This window comes from Canis lupus, chromosome 36 (assembly GCF_003254725.2).
Source record: "Canis lupus dingo isolate Sandy chromosome 36, ASM325472v2, whole genome shotgun sequence".
Classification (NCBI taxonomy): domain Eukaryota; kingdom Metazoa; phylum Chordata; class Mammalia; order Carnivora; family Canidae; genus Canis; species Canis lupus.
The window spans coordinates 5,128,837-5,148,709 of record NC_064278.1 but is presented as its reverse complement, the minus strand read 5'-3'; the positions used below and the strand labels follow the sequence as shown (position 1 = coordinate 5,148,709).

At 46.6% G+C, this 19,873-nt stretch overlaps 1 protein-coding gene across 8 annotated transcripts in view; it reads right to left on the bottom strand.

Annotated features, from left to right (window-relative positions):
• TANC1 (tetratricopeptide repeat, ankyrin repeat and coiled-coil containing 1) overlaps positions 1 to 19,873 on the bottom strand; it is a 226,744-nt gene that overhangs the window by 28,959 nt on the left and 177,912 nt on the right. For all 8 annotated transcript variants that reach the window (XM_049106149.1, XM_049106146.1, XM_049106148.1 and 5 more), the window contains 5 exons: positions 17,547 to 18,154; positions 10,766 to 10,874; positions 9,813 to 9,935; positions 3,678 to 3,914; positions 1,124 to 1,309 (listed from right to left, as the gene is read on the bottom strand). In XM_049106149.1, coding sequence (XP_048962106.1) covers positions 1,124 to 1,309; positions 3,678 to 3,914; positions 9,813 to 9,935; positions 10,766 to 10,874; positions 17,547 to 18,154 — 1,263 coding nt within the window. The remainder of the gene's footprint in view (positions 1 to 1,123; positions 1,310 to 3,677; positions 3,915 to 9,812; positions 9,936 to 10,765; positions 10,875 to 17,546; positions 18,155 to 19,873) is intronic.

Below are 19,873 nucleotides of genomic sequence, written 5' to 3'. Positions count from 1 at the left end.
TATAGCTTTATTTTAAAGGAATAATAATAAACCCATTACCTAGCAACATTTAAACTATTGCTATGCAATATGCATTTTTTAAATGAAGTTACTACTTTTTCCAAAACTAAGATATGTAGGTAAGCTGGCTGGCATTGTTTCATATTTTTGTAAGTCTCTTTTACATCAGCCTTAAGGGAAGACTGCTATATTCTCCTTTATTTCTGCACTTGTTGCAATATATAGTGTTGGCTTAAATACTGTATATGTGTACCTTTAATGTTTTAAATGCCAAAATTAAGCCAGCTTTCAATGCGTCCGTGTGCATGCACAGGTGTGCACATGGGTGTGTGCGCGCCCACATCCGTGTGTCTGCCCTTGTGTCTTAAGTGCCAGTCAGCCAGCTAGCTAGCTGGCTTTGCACCCAAATTCGCGATAAATCATTGTGGGTAGAACCTTAATACTGGCAACTCTAATTGCTTGAGCATAATCCAGAATGAGAAACAGGTGGAAGAGAACAGGTAAAATGTTATTAGATCCCCAGACACAGGGGTCAGGAGATGACAATTAAATCCTCAAAACTCAGAAGTTCCAGCACCTACCAAAAATAAGTGTTCTGTTTAACTACTACATGAGGCTTTCCTTCGGTGCGGGAACTGTGAATGACAAGCATTCTTACATGCTACCAGAACTTTGAAGTCCTATTTTTAAAAATGCTTCAAATACTCAAGAACAATTTTAGAACTAGTATTCCATGTGATTATTTTTTAAAGATCACAAGGACAAAAGAATGAATCAAACAGAAAAAAGTGGAAGACAGCCACACTGGAGGGTAAATGTAGGACAGAAGAGGAACTGGGATCCTGGCAAGAGCAGGCAAAGAACATTAGGAGGCCCCCCCACCCTCATGCGTGAGCGTGCACACGCACCGAGGCCCTGGCATCCGAGCTCCCTCCGGGAAGGGTGGCACACCAACAGAAGGTCTCGACACACAGTCACACTAACTGCTTTTTCCTGAAATCCTCATTTTCTTTCATTCCTTATGTGCATCACAGGCTGGCAACTAAGGTGACCGGAAGCAATGCCAGACCCACCGAGCTATGGCTTTCAATTCCACCAGGAGGGACCTCGTGGCGCAACTCACCGAGCTGTGGCCCATGCTGGCGGCCGCCGTCAGTGCCTGCTGCAGGGCCTGGCTCTTCCTCAGCGCACCCGGCTGCGGAGGGCCTGCCGACCACTCACAGGTCAGCAGGTACCGGAGGATGTCGACGTGCCCCCTCAGTGCGCTGTGCACCAGCGCACACTGGCCTTTCTTATCCAAGTGGTCCACCTGGCAGGCAGGTAAAGGTCAGGGTTTAGTATCACCCCTCCATGGAGAAGCCGGGTGCACCCCAAATGAAATGCACAAACCCCAGCCCACTGCAGATGCTTGTGGGGTTCTCCTTCTGATGCAACTTGCTCTAGAGCACTGAATCTCCATTTGAATGACTTCCTTGTAGTAAATGGACCCCAGGCCACCGGGACCCTGTGTAGATCTACACAGGGCACCCTCAATTCTTGTCTCTCCAGCAAATGACTTAGAGCTCCAAGTTCTCCGGAAGACATGGGCGAGGACACAGATCAAAATCTCAGCCAAAAACCTCTGCTTCCCAACGTTGGTTGCATGAGCAAGCAGTCTCTAATTAAATCTGCTGTGGCAAGCTAGGATTTGGGGGAATAAAGCAGTTCCCACTGAACCGGGGGAACCAGCAGTTCCCACTGAACCGGGGGAACCAGCAAAGGCAGGGATCTGGAAACTCTAGCTATGAACAAGGAAGAGCAGGGAGGGACCCTAAGGGCTATCTAATTGGGGAGGGAGGCCACACACAGGCAGATGACCTGGGATATGTTAGCACAAGACTTGGGGCCTCAAAGCCAGGAAGGCCAGCTAGCCACAGTTAGTGTCTAAGTGCTGCTTACCTCCTACGGGTCCAAGAGGCAGCAGAGGATGTGTCATTCCCTGTCTAATCCCAGGAATACTGGACTGGAAGAGGAACCCAGAGTCCATCCTCACCCACTTGCAAATTCTGGAGATGCTCTGCACCCCCACCCAAAAGTTTTGCAGGAGCCACCTACATGACACCCAGCCTCCTCCCACAGAGCTTTCAGCTGCAATGGGAGAGGGCCTGCCAGCCTTGAATAAAGCTCAGCCATAAAGGGATTATAAGGGAAAGGAGGGAAACTGAGTGGGGAAAAATTAGGAAGACAAACCGAGAGACTCCTAACTGGGAAACAAAGGGTTGCGGAAGGTGAGGTGGGTAGGGGGTTGGGGTAACTGCGCATTAAGGAGGGCACTTAAGGGCGCCTGGGTGGCTCAGTGGTTGAGCATCTGCCTTTGGCTCAGGTCATGATCCCAGGTCTTAGGAGTCCCGCATCGGGTTCCCTACATGGAGCCTGCATCACCCTCTACCTGTGTCTGCCTCTCTCTCTGTGTCTCTCTCAAATAAAGGAAATCTTAAAACAAAAAAATTTTTTTTAAAAAAGGGCACTTGATGGGACGAGCATTGTGTTATATACTATATGTTGGCAAACTGAATTTAAATGGAAAACATTTTTAAAATCTTAAAAAAAAAAAAAAAGCTAAGCCACAATTTAGATGGGAGTAATGAAGGCACGAATGCACTCACTGGGAAGGCTTAATTGCAACACTCTCCTTCTGTGAGCTAAAGTTCATTCGTCCCAAATGTTGTGTTTTTGAGGGAAAAGCAAAAAGACTCCCATAGTTGCAATTCTAATTAATGTCTTTTTGTTGAAATATCCTAAATTAATGAAAAAGACATAGGATAAAGGATAAGACATAGGATAAAGATAAATATCGTAATTAATGATAAAGACAAACACCAGCAATTTATTTCTATTGTTTTTCAAAAGCACATCCCCTCTCTTCCAATGAAATGCTTATAGCAAACCTGAAGAGTTTACCACGAGCTGGGTACTGTTCTCATTTAATCTCTTAACCTTACTGGTCCTACAGGAACTTGTTTAATGACACAGTTAGATTTATTTAGCGCTCGGTCACACAGCTGCCCTGTGCTAGAGACCGTCGTCCTGCTCATTTTACAGAGGAGGAGCCTGAGGCACACAGGCTCCGAGCTGCGCCTACACCCTGGGGCAGGGAGAAGGGAGGACTCTGGGCTGTCCAGCTCCCGCAGGCCGGAGCTCCAGCACGCCCAAGCACACGGCTTCTGAGAGCCACAGAGTTCACTGTATTAAGAGACATGAAATGAAATGGAATAGGCTGAAGAGAGGAAAGAACATGAAACACCTAAAATCTTTTCAACCAATCCAGCGCCGTGTTAAAATCTGTGGCTGAGCTCTAGGTCACCCTTTCCAGGCTTTTGAAAGGATGACCCCCACTCCCGCCGCCTGTGGCCAGGGGTGTCCTTGGTGGTCTGCTTCCCCTTGGGCAGTACAAGCAGAGTTAAGAGCTTATGAGCAAAACACACGACCCCCTCTCGCCCCAAGGCTGCACCGAGCACCAGCATCAGGCAATGGCTGGCACACGCAGCTCACCCTTTCTGCTGATGTGGCAATTTCTACTTGTTGCAATTTGACAAAGTAGAGAGGCTGGCCCCCTGATGGATAATTCTGGCAAGGCCAAGACGATCTCCCCCCACCCACCCCTGTTCCCCACTCACTAGGGAATGCCACTGGCTTACCCTGGCCCCCTTCTTGGCCAGCAGACACACTAGCTTCATATGGCCAGCTGCTGCAGCATAGCAGAGGGCGGTCATGCCATTCTCGGACATTCCCTCTAGGCAGGCGCCGAATTCCAGGAGCAGAGTGACCACTTCCTCATGGCCGAGGTGAGACTGGACGCACAGGATCGGGGCATTATTTAACACTTCCGTCCTGTAGTTCACGTTGGCCCCTCCCAAAATCAGGAGACGGCTCACCTGTTGGATGATGTCCCCCCAACAAGATTAATTTCTCACGTCAACATCAGTCACAACAGCATTTGTGGAGAGAGAGAGACGGCATCCTTACTTTAGACCAGGGGTTCTCAAACTAGAGTGTGCAACAGTACGGCCTGGGAAGGTACTGATGACGCACATTCCTGGTGGTGGAAATCTAAAATGGTAGCTGCTGGCGGAGCTTCCTCAAGATCTAGCAATCCTGCCTCTGGGAATATATATCCAATGGAAACGAAATCAGGATCTCAAAGAGATCTCTACACCCTCATGTTCATGGCAGCACTATTCACAACAGCCAAGAGGTGGAAGCCAACTAACATGTCCGTGGACTCGTGAATGGAGGAACAGAAGGGGTGCGTCCATGCAATGGAATATCATCCAGCCCTTATGAGGAAGGCACTCCCGTCCTGTGCTGCACCTTGGATAAACCTTGAGGCCGTGACGCTAAGTAAAAACATCCAGTCACAAAAAGACAAACACTGTCGGACACTCCTTACATGGGGGTACCTAGAGAAGTCAAATTTAGAGAGAGAAAAGTAGAATGGGGGTTTACCAGGGGATGAAGGGAAAGAAGTGAGTTAAGGAGGGCAGTGTTTTAGTTTTATGTGATGAAAAAGTTCTGGAGATCTATTGCACAATAATATGAGTATATGTAACACTACCGAATTCTGCTCTTAAAAACAGTTAGGATGGTAAATTTTATGGGGTTTTTTGACCAAGATTAAAAATAAAAAACCCCACAAAAACCTTTTCTTTAAAAAAGACACTTAAAATGCACATCCTCAGGCCCCACTCCTAGAGATTTCAGATTCAGTAGGCCTGGAGTAGGGCCTGAGACTAGGCGATTTAATGAGTTCCCAGATGATATGGATGCTGTTGGTGAGCAGTCCACACTCTGAAAACTCACTGTTTAAATAAAAATAGAAAATTCATTTTTCTGGCAATTAATCAATCATCATAGAATTAAAAATTTTTTAAATTTAAATCAAATAAAAATTAAATTTAAAAATAAAAATTAAATAATTTAACAGTAATGCCCAAAGTAAACACAAATACTCTTCTTTACAAGGAAGAGTTCCTGAAAGAAAAATAGAACATGTTAAAATGTTCATTGGACTGTCAGCAGCACAAGACTCCCAGAAAAATAACCTGCTTTTTCTGATCACTACATCCACCACCCAATGAGCCTGCTGCGTTTTTCCAAAAACTACACAATCTCTCTGTGCTTCAGTTGCTTCCTAAGGAAACAACAGTGTGCCATCCCATTCCACCTAATAGGTACTCTGCTAATAATGTTGGAAGGTGCACTTTTAGTATTTGCTTGCTGAATTCCTCACAAGACTTTCCCTGGAAGGTCTGTGCTTAGAGGCAGAGCTTTCCAAAAGATAACTGTCGTCAACTCATACTTCATCTGCTTCTTGGGAAAAATATTTCCTTTGTTGGTGTAATGTTGCTGGTATTTTTGTCACTTAACCCCCGTCGGTTGATGGCTCTTCCCCTGGCCCACAGTTCTTAACCCTGCTGCACACTGAAACCACCTGGGAGCTTCAAAGTTTCCAATGCTGGTGGCCCACCCTTGGAGATTCTGACTTGGCCATGGTGCCAAAGGCTCCCAAGGGATTCTCGTTGGCAGCCACGGCTGTAAACACATCAGATGATAAATGCAGCTGCAAAGCTGAGGCTTGCTCTGAGCCTGGCACCCTTCCGCTGTGTGACTTGGGGGCACACTGCCAACTGCCTCCAGCCTCAGTGTCTTCATCTGAAAAACGGACCAAAGTATTTCACTTCTTGGAGTTGCTGTGAAAATTTAAAAAAGAACATGCCTGGGCAGCCCTGGTGGCTCTGCAGTTTAGCGCTGCCTTCAGCCCAGGGCCTGATCCTGGAGACCCAGGATCGAGTCCCACATCGGGCTCCCTGCACGGAGCCTGCTTCTCCCTCTGCCTGTGTCTCTGTCTCTCTCTCTCTCTCTCTCTCTCTCTCTGTGTGTGTGTGTGTGTGTTTGTCTCTCATGAATAAATAAAATCTTAAAAAAAAAAACAAAACAAAAACATGCCTCACACAGCTATAGCCCTTAGCACAGCCCTCAGCATCCTGTAAGTGCTAAAAAAATATTAATTGCTATTGTCGGTCACCTTTCACAGACTCTGTAGGAGCTACAAAACCCTTGGTCCCTGATCCCTGGAAGGCATAGAAGGGAGCTCTATCCCAGGCGCCTGGCAACCCAGAGGTACCTCTTGCGGTCACTAGCCCAGAGCAGCAGGGAAATCTCCTGCTTATTTGAGGGGAGATGTAGGCAGCTTCTGTTAACAGCTACCAAAGGCACATCCAGAAGTTCTCAGGTGCCTACAGTAGAGTCTCAGTTCCCTGAATGTAGGCAAAACCTAATAAAAACTCACTTGACCATTGTTAAGAAGAAAACCACGTCAAAGTGGTGTACCTTGGCCAAGCCACATCCCAAACCGGGGCTTTCAAACCTAACATGGTTGCAGTTTCAACCTCCTCCACAAATGTCAACCTGTATATATGAAATTTTCCGATGAGTACCACTGACGTAATCTTCCCATGGGCCTTCTCTATCCGCCAGAGGAAGAGGAAGAAACCTGCAGAGGGCCCCTGCCCTTTCTCCTAAGGGAAGGTGACCTTGCCTGGAACAGTCTCGTCTTTACTTTGGCTGTAACTTTCTTCCCCCACTCTCCTTCCTATGAACACCTTGCATTGTGTACAAGATGCCCCTCTCCCTCTACATGCAGGTGGGATGCTGCCCGAGTCATGAATCCCTTAATAAAGCCAATTACATCTTCAAATGTACTCGGTTGAATTTTGTTTTTTAATATCATGCAATAGATGCCAAATGTTCTTCCACAAGTGGTAACATCTTGATGAGGTTTCTGATCACTGTGAGACAGGCTCTTCTGGTGCCTGCAGTCTGACAGGTGGGAAAACAGAGACTCAGAGGGGTAAGGCACAGGTCAGCTCTGCGCACAAGCTAATTAAGGTCCAGTGGCTCCAGCAGCTCCAGCTAAGGTTACTCTGCATTCAAGGAGGGGGTTTAATGGTTCATCCTACACATTTATTCCTTACCACACAGAAATTTCCTGATCATCACCACATAAGCTCTCCCTGGATAACATCTGGAAATGGCAATATTGCCTATAAACTTCTGGTTTAACAAATGCAAGAAAATAAAAAAGGGGGTTGGGAGAGACAGGCAAAGCCAATGAGATCATGGAAAATAGAAATGGCATCGGAGCCTCAGTTTTTCAAGTACCCCACAAGCTCACAACAACACAACTGTTTTACACCTGTCTTGCCTAATTGTCATGCAGAATATGACTGGATCCTTTCCTTCAAGGGAAGTCAGACCTAAGTCCCTGCCTCATTCCTGTTTCCTCTTCCCCACCTCTGCCTTGGCTGGAACAATCACAGCCTGAATTTTCCCAGTCCACAGCCTTGGGAAGCCCTTGGCTGGCTGCCACTCATATGTGACCGTGTGAGAAAACCACCCGCTGGGTGAGAGCCTAGAGGCACAGGTGGCCTGGACCTCAGTGGGCTGGCATGACCCTGGCCTGGTGAGGGGAGACTACATTGCTAGAAATCACTGGCATGCCAGTAAAATTAAAATTCATCTACTAAGTAATCATTCTGGTGCAAGTCACTTTAATTTACCAAAGTGGCAAACTGCAATTATTGCACAAAATGACATTCATTCCTGTATGACAACATTTAATAGTCTCTAAAAAAAGTTCCTTAATTGCATGCATAATTTTAAATTACTGTAATTTGTTCAAGATTCTGTGAAAACCCTTTTCTTTTTCCTTGAAAGATAAAAGAAACGGAAGGATAATGGAAAGCCTTAAAATTCTATAACCAAGTTATAAATTTGGGCATCGTGTGGATGTAGGTGACACTGGAGTTGTATAAAACAAAGATAAATAACTCTTAAATTTGTGAGTATGTTGAAAAGGAAAGTCTACTATCTCAGGAGGGTCAAGCTCATTACATTCTTACGCTGTACCTTTCAGTTTACTGCCTTAAAAACTCATACTCAACAGGGTATGACACTTCCCACTGACTTCTCTCCACGTTAAGAGTAACTTCTTCTGTGCCTGTAATTCATTCAGGTAGTGAAACCAGATGTTGCCATTTTTACTATTTTTCTTCCTCATCATTACAGAATTTTACCAATTACGGAGAAGCCAAAAGATATACTTTTAGCTGAAATGAAAGATGAAACAATGTTATCACAGTAACCTCAACTCTCGTTTCTATAAAATTGAAGTAAAACAAAAATTCTTAATATGACTTCTTCACCGCGTGAAATCTAAATTCAGGCACGTTCTCCACCTTTCCTTGCTTCCGGAAGGAAGACTCCCTGTGATCAGTAAGAGCTAGCTCTCCTGAACTACAGGAACCAGCGTCCCTATCCAACGACCTGGCAAACCATTCACGTCAGTTCCGTCGGCCAGTCTGGGAAGTGAGGGAGCGGGGCAGGGCACCCGGTGCCCGTGAGCGGCTCTCCAGGGTGCTTCTCTGTCAGGTCCCCAGCCAAGAGGGGAGTCAGGCGGAAATCCAAGGTGCCCTCTGCTCATCAAGCCTGGAGCCCTAACGGGGCTGAGTCTGCCTGCACCAGGCACTGCTTCTATCTTGGCAAAGCCCCAGCGTGTGTCCATCTGGGCACGGCGGCCTTTCTCTGACCAACACCGAGCTGCTGCACAGGGCATCCGGGCTCCAGCAGAGCAATGCCACATCCTGCACCTGGGCTCCTCAGTCTGCTCATTCTACCCTCTCCGGGCACCAGGAAGGCAGACGAGGGAGAAAGAGGGCACAACTCTATCTACCCACGAAGCATTCTGCAAGATCCACACTCCTAGATGCACAGCTGGGGTGCTGGGGGCGGGATGTGCAGACAGTAGGGGTGGGGGAGTCCCCCAGAAGCGTCCCTGGGACACTCTTCACATGCCCTCCCCCACCGACTTACTATACTCACCCTTCATGCTACTGAGGGGGAAAAAGGAATGACTGTGTTCTCGGAGATGTTTGAAGGGGAGGACCTGGCTCCCTGGGAAAGCACTTCGGAGATTCTGTGTGCAGCACGGCATGTCAGGGCCTGGGGCTGAACGGCCAGGAGCCTGGCTGCCACGTCGAGTGGGAGACATTCGTGATCTTTCTACTTTGTATTAGAGAAGATGGCTCTAAGCTGCTGTAATGCACACCAGTCATCCCCACACTGGTTTTGGGAATGAGCCCTTCCTTGTTGCTCAGACACTTGGCCTTCACGTGTTTTAGGTTCTTAGATATGGTTAAAGGAGGAAGGAAATCTACTCTACAAAGCACAGCAGAGTAGTGTGACAGTCAGCTACTGATCAAGAGTGAGGACGCTCTTGCCCAACAGCGGGCGGACTGCTGCTACATGCTGCGTGGTTACAAATACACATCTACACGTGACTCTTAGCAATAATGTTTTCTCTGTGTACCTATTGCTTCACTGTCGCTCATCAAGCTTAATTTCCTATGAACCATAAAGAGACAATCCAGATTAGAAACCCAGGACGCTTAAAAAAAATCTATTTTCCCTGGAAATCTCCCTTTGACCTTTGGTTTCCTTTGTGCATTGCTTCCTTATCACATCCGCTCTGAAAGAGTCATCACATGCTCACACGGCGGCCCACATTTTCCTGCCCAAGCAAAAGCTAAACTTCTAGAAGAGAACCAGTAATGGGGCACTCAAAGCCCGTGAGATTTAGACCAGGGAAAAAGCAGCATTTGGAGCTCTACCAGCCCCTCGGGCCACCACCCGGGGAGGGCAGGGGGAGGCAGGACTGCTGGAGGGATGTGGGCGGGGGTGGAGGGCTCTGGCTCTCCGTGCAGAGGCTCGCTCACCTTCACGTTGGGAGTGTAGAGGTTCCTGAGAGAGGCGAGGGCAGCAGACAGCCCCTCGGTGCTGTACCCGATCCACAGGGCTTGGAGGTGGCTAGAAGAGATTCCCGTCTTCTTACTGAGGCCCTGGAAGCAATACGAGACAAATGGGCGTCATCATCTCCTTTCTAGGGTGCATCAGGCTGCAAGGGGTCCCCCTGGGAGGGTGCAGCCAGGCACTAATGGAGGGCAAATGCTGTGGCCCAAAGACACCGGACCTAGGAGCCTGACTTCCCTCCGTAAAACCAACAGTCAAGAAATGAGCCCACCTTTGCTACATACACTACATCTGAGGAAAGAGATGGCAATGAGGAGAACGTTTCTTGTATAGAAGTTCCACAATCAAATAAAGGAAGAACAAACATTGGAATATCACCATCCTACAACCTTCCATGAAGAGTCCAGTAGTTACTGGTAAAAAGTCGCTAAGAGAAGTAAGCACAAATTTATACCTCCTGATGCAAGAAACCCCCTACAGACTTAGAGTTTAAACTCTAAAGTAATTGTGACACTCTGCCCACAGAAAAAAAAAAGAGAGCGCGCGCATGCGCAACAATCAATTCTGAACCTGATTAAGCCTCTGGATATAACTACTACCTGATAGGAAATCCAGAGCAAAGAGAAACATGTTAAACTAGTCCATGAGAAATAAGGACACGATGAGAAAATCCAGGGTGTGCTATACTCCACAGGTGATACAGCTCAGGCTCCTCACCAACCAAATGACCAAGAAACAAAGGGGAATGAATGAAATGGAATCTTGACATGAAAATGAACTTTTTAAAAGAGATTCAAAGGAGGAAAAACAAATGGGGCTCCTGGAAAGCTCTGGGAGGGCTGAGAGAGCTGTTGAAAATCTCCAAAACCAAAAACCTTCAAAATGATGATGAAAGCCTTCCTCGCATGGTGTGCCTCACCTTGAAGATGTGCGCCTTCAGGATGTGATGGCCAAGCTCCATGGTCTGCTGGCGGTTCAGCTTGCCCTCTTGTCGAGAGAACATGAATGCCAGGAGAGCGTGCCCATTCCTAGAAGAAAAAAACATAAAGGCTGGCAACAGAAGACCCCATTCCATGAATGTAGGCTCTCAGGTGTGTTAGGTGTGAACATCTCCACATGGTTCTGAACTGTTCTCCTGGGGCTTCAGCATCACCGCACAAAATAGGAGAAAAGTTGCCTCTTGACAAAAGACGGCCAATGCTGTTTACTCTTCACGTTATTTTAGGCCTTTCTCTGGATTCCCCTCGCTCTGTGGAGTGACCTCTATGTCTATAAACTCTAGCACAGGGCAGGTCTTTATCTTTGGAACCACCCACTCTCTGTCCCTCATCCATCACTCATCACCTTGTTTATTTACATCCCTCACAAAAATGTAAATTCCACAAGATTAAGGGTCTTGCCTAAGGCACATCGATAGTCACAATCCTGAGCAAATGCCCGCCCCTTAGCAACCATTCATATATGTATTTCTTGGATGGAAGGATGTACAGATGGAGTAGAACCATCACTGGACCCGGAATTCAAGCTCCCCTCAGCATAATTACCACTGGGAGTAGATCTGGCCAAAGGAGAAGACCAGAAAATGGGAAGGAAAGAAAAAATCAAGCCATGCAAAGTAACAGCTCACAATGAGAAACACCTAGAATACTAGGCTTGGATGGAATACAGTTCCTGTCACGGGAAGAAAGCTACGATGTGCAAGTGGGCTTGCTATGTCTGAGCACGCGGTGGACATTCAACTGACACTACCAACTAATCCCCCACTAACCCTTTCATGAAGGAGCCATCCTACCCAGTACGGCTCCCCACACCTACAAGATTCATTCTACCTCCTGTGGGCTGTATGCCTCTGTGTGAGCCAATCTGGGAAAGATGCTAAGAGTTGCTTACTCCAACAGCAGTAACTTCTATACAATGTGAATTATTCTCATTTCTATTCAACCTGACAATTCTGAGATGCTGTTTGGGGTTGGGGGAAGCAAGTAGTTGTAGAGAAAAGGATAAAGATCACGAAAAAAATGCACGGTCTCAAATGTTTTCTGGTAGGTGCTAATCCAGATGATTAAAAGCATGCATCACTTAATACTGTTTAGCTATCCAGTTGCATGCCTATTTTTCAAATAGGTTATAAACCATGTTAGAGGTGAGGAAATCAAGGCAAGTGGAGACCAAGAGATTGCTGACAGTGTTCTGTACGATGTCTTCTAAGGGACCGGAGCTCTTCCATGAGCACACATCCTGTGCTGCTCTGCACACACTCCACCTCCCAGACTTCAATCTTGGGTTTTCCTTCTCAGAGGAGATCCTCCCATGTTCCCAGCCCTCCTGCTGTCTGCCACCTGCCAGCGCTCCAAGACCCCATGCCCTCCCTAGTCCCTACCAGGGGCAGGTCCCAGAGTTCACCCCGGCCCACATCTCCCAGCCATAAGCTAAGTGATCTTCAGTCCCCCAGTCTGCCGAACTCGGTGACCAGGCCAACCATGTCCACCACATAGACATGTGTGGCTGAGTACCACGGCTGCCTCTTATGGGGGGATGACCATGCACCCTTCAGTGGCTGGAACAAAGGCTTCTACTACTCATCTCAGCTAAGCATGTGGCTTCCTGCCTCTCTGAGGAGACAATTCACCATGTAATCACTCAATACCTGCATTCCTCTATATCCCATTTACCTTTTCTTCCCGCCATCCTGGTCTCAGGATCACGTGCCCCCTGTAAGTCTACCTGCACTCATAAGTCTGTTCATTTTCCAAAGCTGCTATATGTCAAGCTTTCACTATATACGAGATGCAAAAACTTAACTGAATTATTTCATTAATCCCCACAACCCTGTGAACCACTAAGTATAATAATTCCCAGTTTGTTTACACGAGGAAATAGAGCCCTGGACAAGTTAAATGATTTGCCCAAAAGATCAAATAGCTGGTAAACAACATGGTGGCAATTTGAACCACAGTCTATCCAGTGCAAGAGCATACTCTTGATCAGCTCACCATGATTTCTCATTCATTCATTAACATTCATCTCGTAACCTGCACGGTGCTTGATACTGAGGATTCCCTGGGGAACAATGGGAGGCGCTTCCCTGGAGGAGCTCTCAGCAACCAGAGGAGATGCGCTGTAAACAAGATTCGGGAGAATGGCGCCGTGAAAGGCCTCAACGGGAATACAGAGGTGGCAAGCTGCCTGCACTCCCTGCCCCCATCCCCTTGCATTTCCAACATCATCATCTTCACGAGTTATGCTGCCCCACATTATCTCAACACCATCTCCATCTCCTGTGTTAAAAACAAAACCTCTCCCCTCCACAAACAGTCCTCAGCAATCACGATCATCAGTGGCTTTGAGAGGCATCAAGACATTGTGTGCTTGCTGATCCTCTCCACCCTTCTACCTCATCCCAGGAAGTTGGCTCTCTCCTCTTCTACCTCTCACTGCCTGATGGAAGGAATGTGTAAGGATGGAGGACCTCCTCCCTCACTAGGAAGCCATGGGCTCCCTCTTAGTCTTCATCTCTCTTCAGTTCTCAGCAGCTCCTACAACCCGACCTCCTTCCTGGAATCCTGCTCCATGCTCCAGATGTCAGGAGCTTCCTTTCAGATAACTACTCTTCTTCACCTGGTCCCCTCACCACTTCTCTCATCCATAATGCTGCATCTTCAACTTCCCCAGCCTTCAGACCCCCCTGCTCACCCCACCATTGGAACCTGTCCACTATGGTTCTGCTGACCCCACAAGCTCAAGTTGTGTTAAGCAAAAGCCAGCTCCTGCCCTACAAAACCTGTTCCACACTTCTGGTTTTCTTACTCTGCCTAAGACCAGTGCCACTCTTGGTTTCTGAGGCTTAACACCTCAACATCCTCTATAGCACCTCCTTCTCCTTGACTCTGCTCATAAGGCCACACTGTGCCCACCTGTCTCCTGTCAGCAGGGCCAGCCTCTACCCCTCTGCACCCCCAAGCCAGGTCCACCAAGTCTCCGGCGGCCTGTTACACAGATCCCTATGCTCCACACACCACACTCCCGGGCCATGTAGACAACTGGCATTCTAAACCTGCTCAACTACAGTTCTCCACAGATGACTGATTAAAGTCCACTCTCCCTAGCACATCCTTCTGTTAACTCCTCCATTCCTTGACAAAAGCTCTGGCCAAATTAGACTTGTTGCCAGAATAAAACTTGCTCACTCTGACATGATGCTTTGGACAACTCCTCCTATCTGCAATAGCATCATTCCACCTATTGAAATCCTATCCATTCATTCCTCAAGTCCGTGACATGTAAAAAAAGAGAACAGATGGTCAAATTTTAAAACCCCTTGTGCAACCCTAACGAACTGACGGATCTGAGAAATGATCATCAGTGGCTCTGAGAGACATTAAGACATTGTGGGCATGCTGACGGAAGCAGACCTACCACTTATTAAATATCCTTGCAAAAAATATTTTAAGATAAAATCTGATCAAGTCTCTAGATTTAACTACCAATTTCAGGAAATAGAGGTGATAAACACATTAAATACCATGAAAATGCAACCAGCAAAATTCAGATTATAGGAAAACATCCAGGACAAATTACTCTGTCATGCTTTTTCTTTAAGATAGAGAGTGCAAGGAGGGGTTGGAGACAGAGGGAGAGGGAGAGAGGGAATCTTAAGTAGGCTCCATCCCCAGTGCAGAGCCTGACAAAAGGCTTAAGGCTAGATCTCACAATCCTGAGACCATGACCCAAGCTGAAATCAAGAGGCGCTTCACCAAATGCATCCCCCAGGTGCCCCTTTGTCATTCTTTTAAAGAAATGCAAGGACAAAGCAAAAAGAGGAGGAGGAGGAAATCTATAGATTAAAAGACACCATAAAACACATTTCATAGATCTTATCTGAATCCTGATTCAAACATACCAGAAAAATATGAAGGAAGTAGAGAAATTTGACCACAGCTAAATCTGTGATAATACTGATGAATTAGTATTAATATTTTAGGTGTGGCAATGGTGCTGTGGTTAAGTATGAATAGGTCTTTTTGAGGTCCATAGTCTGCTACTTAGGGATAAAATGGTACTTACAACTTATTATCAGGAAAAAAAAAAATAACAGATGTAATGAAATGTGAATGATGTTTAAGTTTAGGTGATGTGTTGGGACACCTGGTGGCTCAGAGGTTAAGCATCTGCCTTCGGCCTAGGGTGTGATCCTGGGGTCCTGGAATCAAGTCCCACATTGGACTCCCTGCATGGAGCCTGCTTCTCCCTCTGCCTATGTCTCTGCCTCTCTCTGTGTCTCTCATGAATAAATAAAATCTTTAAAAAAAAAAAAAAAAACAGTCTAGGTGATGTGAATGAAGACTAATCAACTTATTCCTTTATCTTTTAAATTCTGCTCCTGTAATTCTAACTCAAGGAATAATCAGACCTGGGAGGAAAATTCTATTGCTTTCCTGCAAAGCACCAAGATATTCGCAATAGGTTTCTTCATTTATAAGTAAATCCAGAAACTGCCAGTCCCCACAGTAAGGGTACCATAAAGCACATTATCATTCACCTATTACAAGGTTTGCACAACTCTGAAAAATGATCCTTTACTAAGATGCTCGCTAAGCGACCGAACTGCTGGCTAAGGGTCCATGATGTGTTAAGGAAAAAACAAAAAAGCAGTTTGGGGATTTTAATATAGAAAATTTCATTTGGCGAATGTTTGAAATGAATGGAAAGAGGCAGAAATAAAAAGTGAAATGTCATTGTGTCTGGGTGTTGGGTTCTTCTTTGCTGCTTCTCCATAATTGGGGCAAAATTACAACTAACTGGGGTGGGAAGAGAAATGCGACCCATCTTTCAAGGTCCAACCCAAATGTCCTCATGTATGTGAAACATTTTCCAAAAATGGTCTTCCCTGGCTGGAAGCTTCTCCCTCCTGAAATTCATGTGTGGAGTGTTTTCCTCCCACATGGTCACCGCTATACCTCCCCCTCCTGCATGGGAAGCCCTTGAGAGCCAGGCCCTTGTCCCAGGAATCTCTGTATTTGCCACAGTACTCTATACATGGTGGGTCTGCAAAAACTTTTGCTGAAATGCATCCAGTAGCATCCTTCCACCATCTCTATCTGCTAAATGAAGTTTAAGAGCTACAGGGGTCTTGGGTAAATGCTGATGCGTACAATCCCAAGAAGGAGCAACTGCTTACACTTTGCACCCTACACATCTCTCCTGGCCTGGTCCAGTCCTGGTCCCACCCTGGCTAAGTCCCCATGCCTGCGTATTGGCATGCATCAGCACTCAGAAGCCTGTCATTTCGAGTACACATCTGCCAAGCACGGGTGGTCAGCTGTGCCCTAAGCTGCATAATATCAGTGCCACCTACCACCCAAACCACAGCGATGCTTTACAGTGAATCCAGTCCAACTACCTCTGCCTCTAACCCCAGTAACAAATCTATATGCCCTGCTGAAATCTTTCAATTTGTTTCTATGTTTCTACACACTCAACTACAACCTATCTTCCTAGAAAATGATCTCACTCGGCTAAGTAAGCCAAATATAAAATGGCACACATTTCATCTAGTTATTATAGTCTGGCTAAATAACCCAGAAGTTACAGTTCTTTACCACAAACCAGACCCAAAAGAACAAAACTTTAACCCAATGTTACCTAAGAAAACAACACTACCCACAAAATGAAACAGCCAGACCTGTTAGGTCAATGTTAAGTCAGTCCTCGTGGGAGAAAGGTGGTGTGCGGCTCACAAATGCTTATTTACCATCTCATTTCTGGTCAAATGCTCGGTTCAGCTCATAGGGGACAGTCCAGTGGCTTGCTGGCCCTGTTACAGGGGCAATTCCAACTCACGGGCAGCAGAAGCCATCAATACAGCAGTGACGCAGGCCAGGGCCAGGCAGAGTGGTGGGACAGGAACCTACCCTTACACAGAGATGAAAGCATCTGCACCCTCACCCTCCCTGACCTCGCACTCTGATTAGCACAAGGCTCCACAGGGGGCAGGCTTAGCCGCTCCCCTCCCCTGGGCAGTGAGGAGAACTGCATCCTGGGCGCCCGCGAATCCTCAGGGGAACCTTGCGCTAGGTCCTAGATGCAGCTGCCCCAGCATCATCTTGTAAACGGGTCATCTGACATCTGAACCTGAGTCCTGCTGAGCCCGAATCCCAATCTGTTACACCATGCTGAACCACAAATGCAAAATAAGGCAGCCAGATGTGATCTCTGTGCTCCTCTCTGGGCCCGTGGACATATCTGGTCCCTGGGACAAGATGCTGCATGCCCAAGAGGTGGCAAGGGAGCAGCGGTGCTGAAGGTCAGACTGCAGGTGAAGAAACTGAGCTGAGAGCAGCCTCTGGAGAAGCCCACTGTTCCCCGGAGCCAGCACCACACTCTCCCATGATTCCCATAAAGGACCCAAGGTCTAGAAGAGAATGGATGGCAAAGAAAGGTCACCAGGTGTTGCCTAGCTTCTCTCTCATCAAATATACTGAGAAATCCCAAAATTCTAGCAATGGAAGGAAGGAAGCTTTTTTTTAGTATGCAGGATATTCCACTGCCCTACTGAATTATTCAGTATGGTGAATAGTATGCTGCCTATTAAAAAAGGTGAACTGTTGGAGGGAAAGGGGGAGAAAAAGGTGAATTGTGTTTGAAGTCCCTTCCGCAGTTGTGTTAGGCTCCCTGCAGAGCGGACAGCAAGGGCCGCCTACCTGGGCTCACACAGGAAGGCTGTGTTTTCACCGTCTGCTCTCCACACAAGCCACTCCCTGAAGGACGGGTGGCAAAACATGCGGGTTTTGTCTCGCCTCTTAATGAGGAAGCAGGAGAGAGCCTCCATCCTCTGCTGGAAGTCCTCCCATCCCTGCTCCCCTTGGATGTGGCCCGCATTAATAGCCTGGAAGATCTGCTCGTCCGTCATGGGGTGGAGGGAAGCCAGGGCCACGTTTAGAATCGGCAGTGCTCTTTCGAAGGCAGACTGGGTCATGAACTTCATGTTGCACTGCAGCAGATAGAGCTCGGACAAAGACACAGGCACCACCTTGTAGCTGGCACTTTTGATGACCAAGTGTCCCCTTTGGAAGAGGTCCAGGGTGAGTTTGAGGTACAGGTAGGAGCCGAGGCTCCGCAGCACCAGGTGACTGCTCACTTTCCCGATCAGGGCAGCGTCGGCCTTGCCGTTCAGGGAGATGTTGCTGAGGATGTCCTGGCTGCTGTGAACCCTGTGCTGGACGTAGGCATGCAGGTCACTGTGAATGTCTTTGTTGTCAGGGAAGTCATCTAAGGAAAGCTTGACGAAAGGCAGCGTGCTTACAATTTCCTGCAGAAGGAAAAAAAAAAAAAAAAAAAAACCCAAAAACCCACAGTGTCACTCCGCAGAGATTTCTTTTTTTATGTTTGCTGCATTTCAAACCAGACTCACTAGTTTTCTTTCAAGGAGGATTTTCATGGATTACAGGGACTCATTGTTTTGTATTAAAACATGTAATAGGATAAGTTGAAGATAAAAAGCTTATGTGAAAGAAATCCTGATGCAAGATCGAATCAATAATGGCTTTCTCGAAGCCCTCATCCGAAGACTCAGAGCCAAGGGAGACGTAAGGAGCCCAGAGCTGGCCACACCAGCAAAGCGGCAGGGAGACCCTGAGGTGACCTGATACCCATAATCCTTATATTGTGCAGAGGTTATACAACAAGGAAAGACACAAACCAGCACTGTGTATCTAAGAACACGGCCAGACATTGAGATAAGAGACATCCATCATCGTGCATCAGATACTGGGACTGCAGGACTGAGCCAGGAAACCCGAAACTGCCCCGGCCCAGCCTGCACTGACAAAGCTGCCTACCTTCAGTATAGCCTACCATCTATTTTTTTTTAAACTGCTGTTCTTCCAAAGTAAACTTTTAAACAGAAGTATAACATACAAACCATCATTGCATGGGGTCATTAATTTTCACAAAGTCAAACATATCTGTGTAACCAGCAGCTAGAAACTGCACATCATCAGCTCCCCGGAAGCCCCATGTCCCCTCCTACCCCGCGCTCCCCTCACCCTAAAGATGAGCACTCTCCTGATACCTCATAGCGGAGAAGAGTTTTTGGGGTTCGTTTCCTTAAGCTTCCCACTATCATTTCTGAAGAATTTAACTCCATGTCCCCATTGAATGTAATAATTACGGGGGGCAGGCTGAGTTAATTGCTCCCATTTGACACAGATGCTAACAAACCTGTGAGAATTTACACAGCTAGTACAGAAAATATAGGACTCCTGCTCCTTTGCTCTGTCGATTGCCAAATTCTGCTTCCTGTGTGATAAATGACTGCAAAGGGTAGGAATAAAATGGCCATAAAAACAAAACATCAAGCTTGGCTGAGGCCTAATGCCACTTTTAATGAGAAAAGAAAGAACTCAAATGCTATCTTTAAATAGACATCATCATAAAAGGGCAAAAATCAAAATCTAAGAGTAATGTCTTTACTAAAAAAGGATAGGGGTAGAGGGAAGGAGTCAAAGGTTGTTAAGATAGGATTTAGGGTTCAAACGAGGGGAAAGATGAGGAAGAGAATTTAAAAAAAAAACAACTCTTCATCTGGCTGCAAGTGGTTTAAGTTTTATGAGGAAAATAAAATGGATCTTCTTTAAGGCCTTAAAAATCTTTCCTTTGGGGGGAAAAAGTCTTTCCTTTGTCTCTTCATTAAAAAAAACAAAAACAAAAACAAAAAAACACAAAGTCGCACTGCAACCCCATACAAATACCTACCAGTATAAATAAATTAAAAAAAAAATTTTTAAAGATTTTACTTATTTATTCATGAGAGACACACGGAGACACGTGGAGACACAGGCAGAGGGAGAAGCAGACTCGCTGAGGGGAGCCTGATGTGGCACTCAATCCCGGGACCCAGGATCACAACCTGAGCCAGGCAGATGCTGAACCTGGATGCACCCAGGCACTCCAGTAGGAATAACTTTAAACTCTAGTAGACAAACTGAATTACATCCAGGGCTGGACACCTGCATTATGGAAGTGCAGG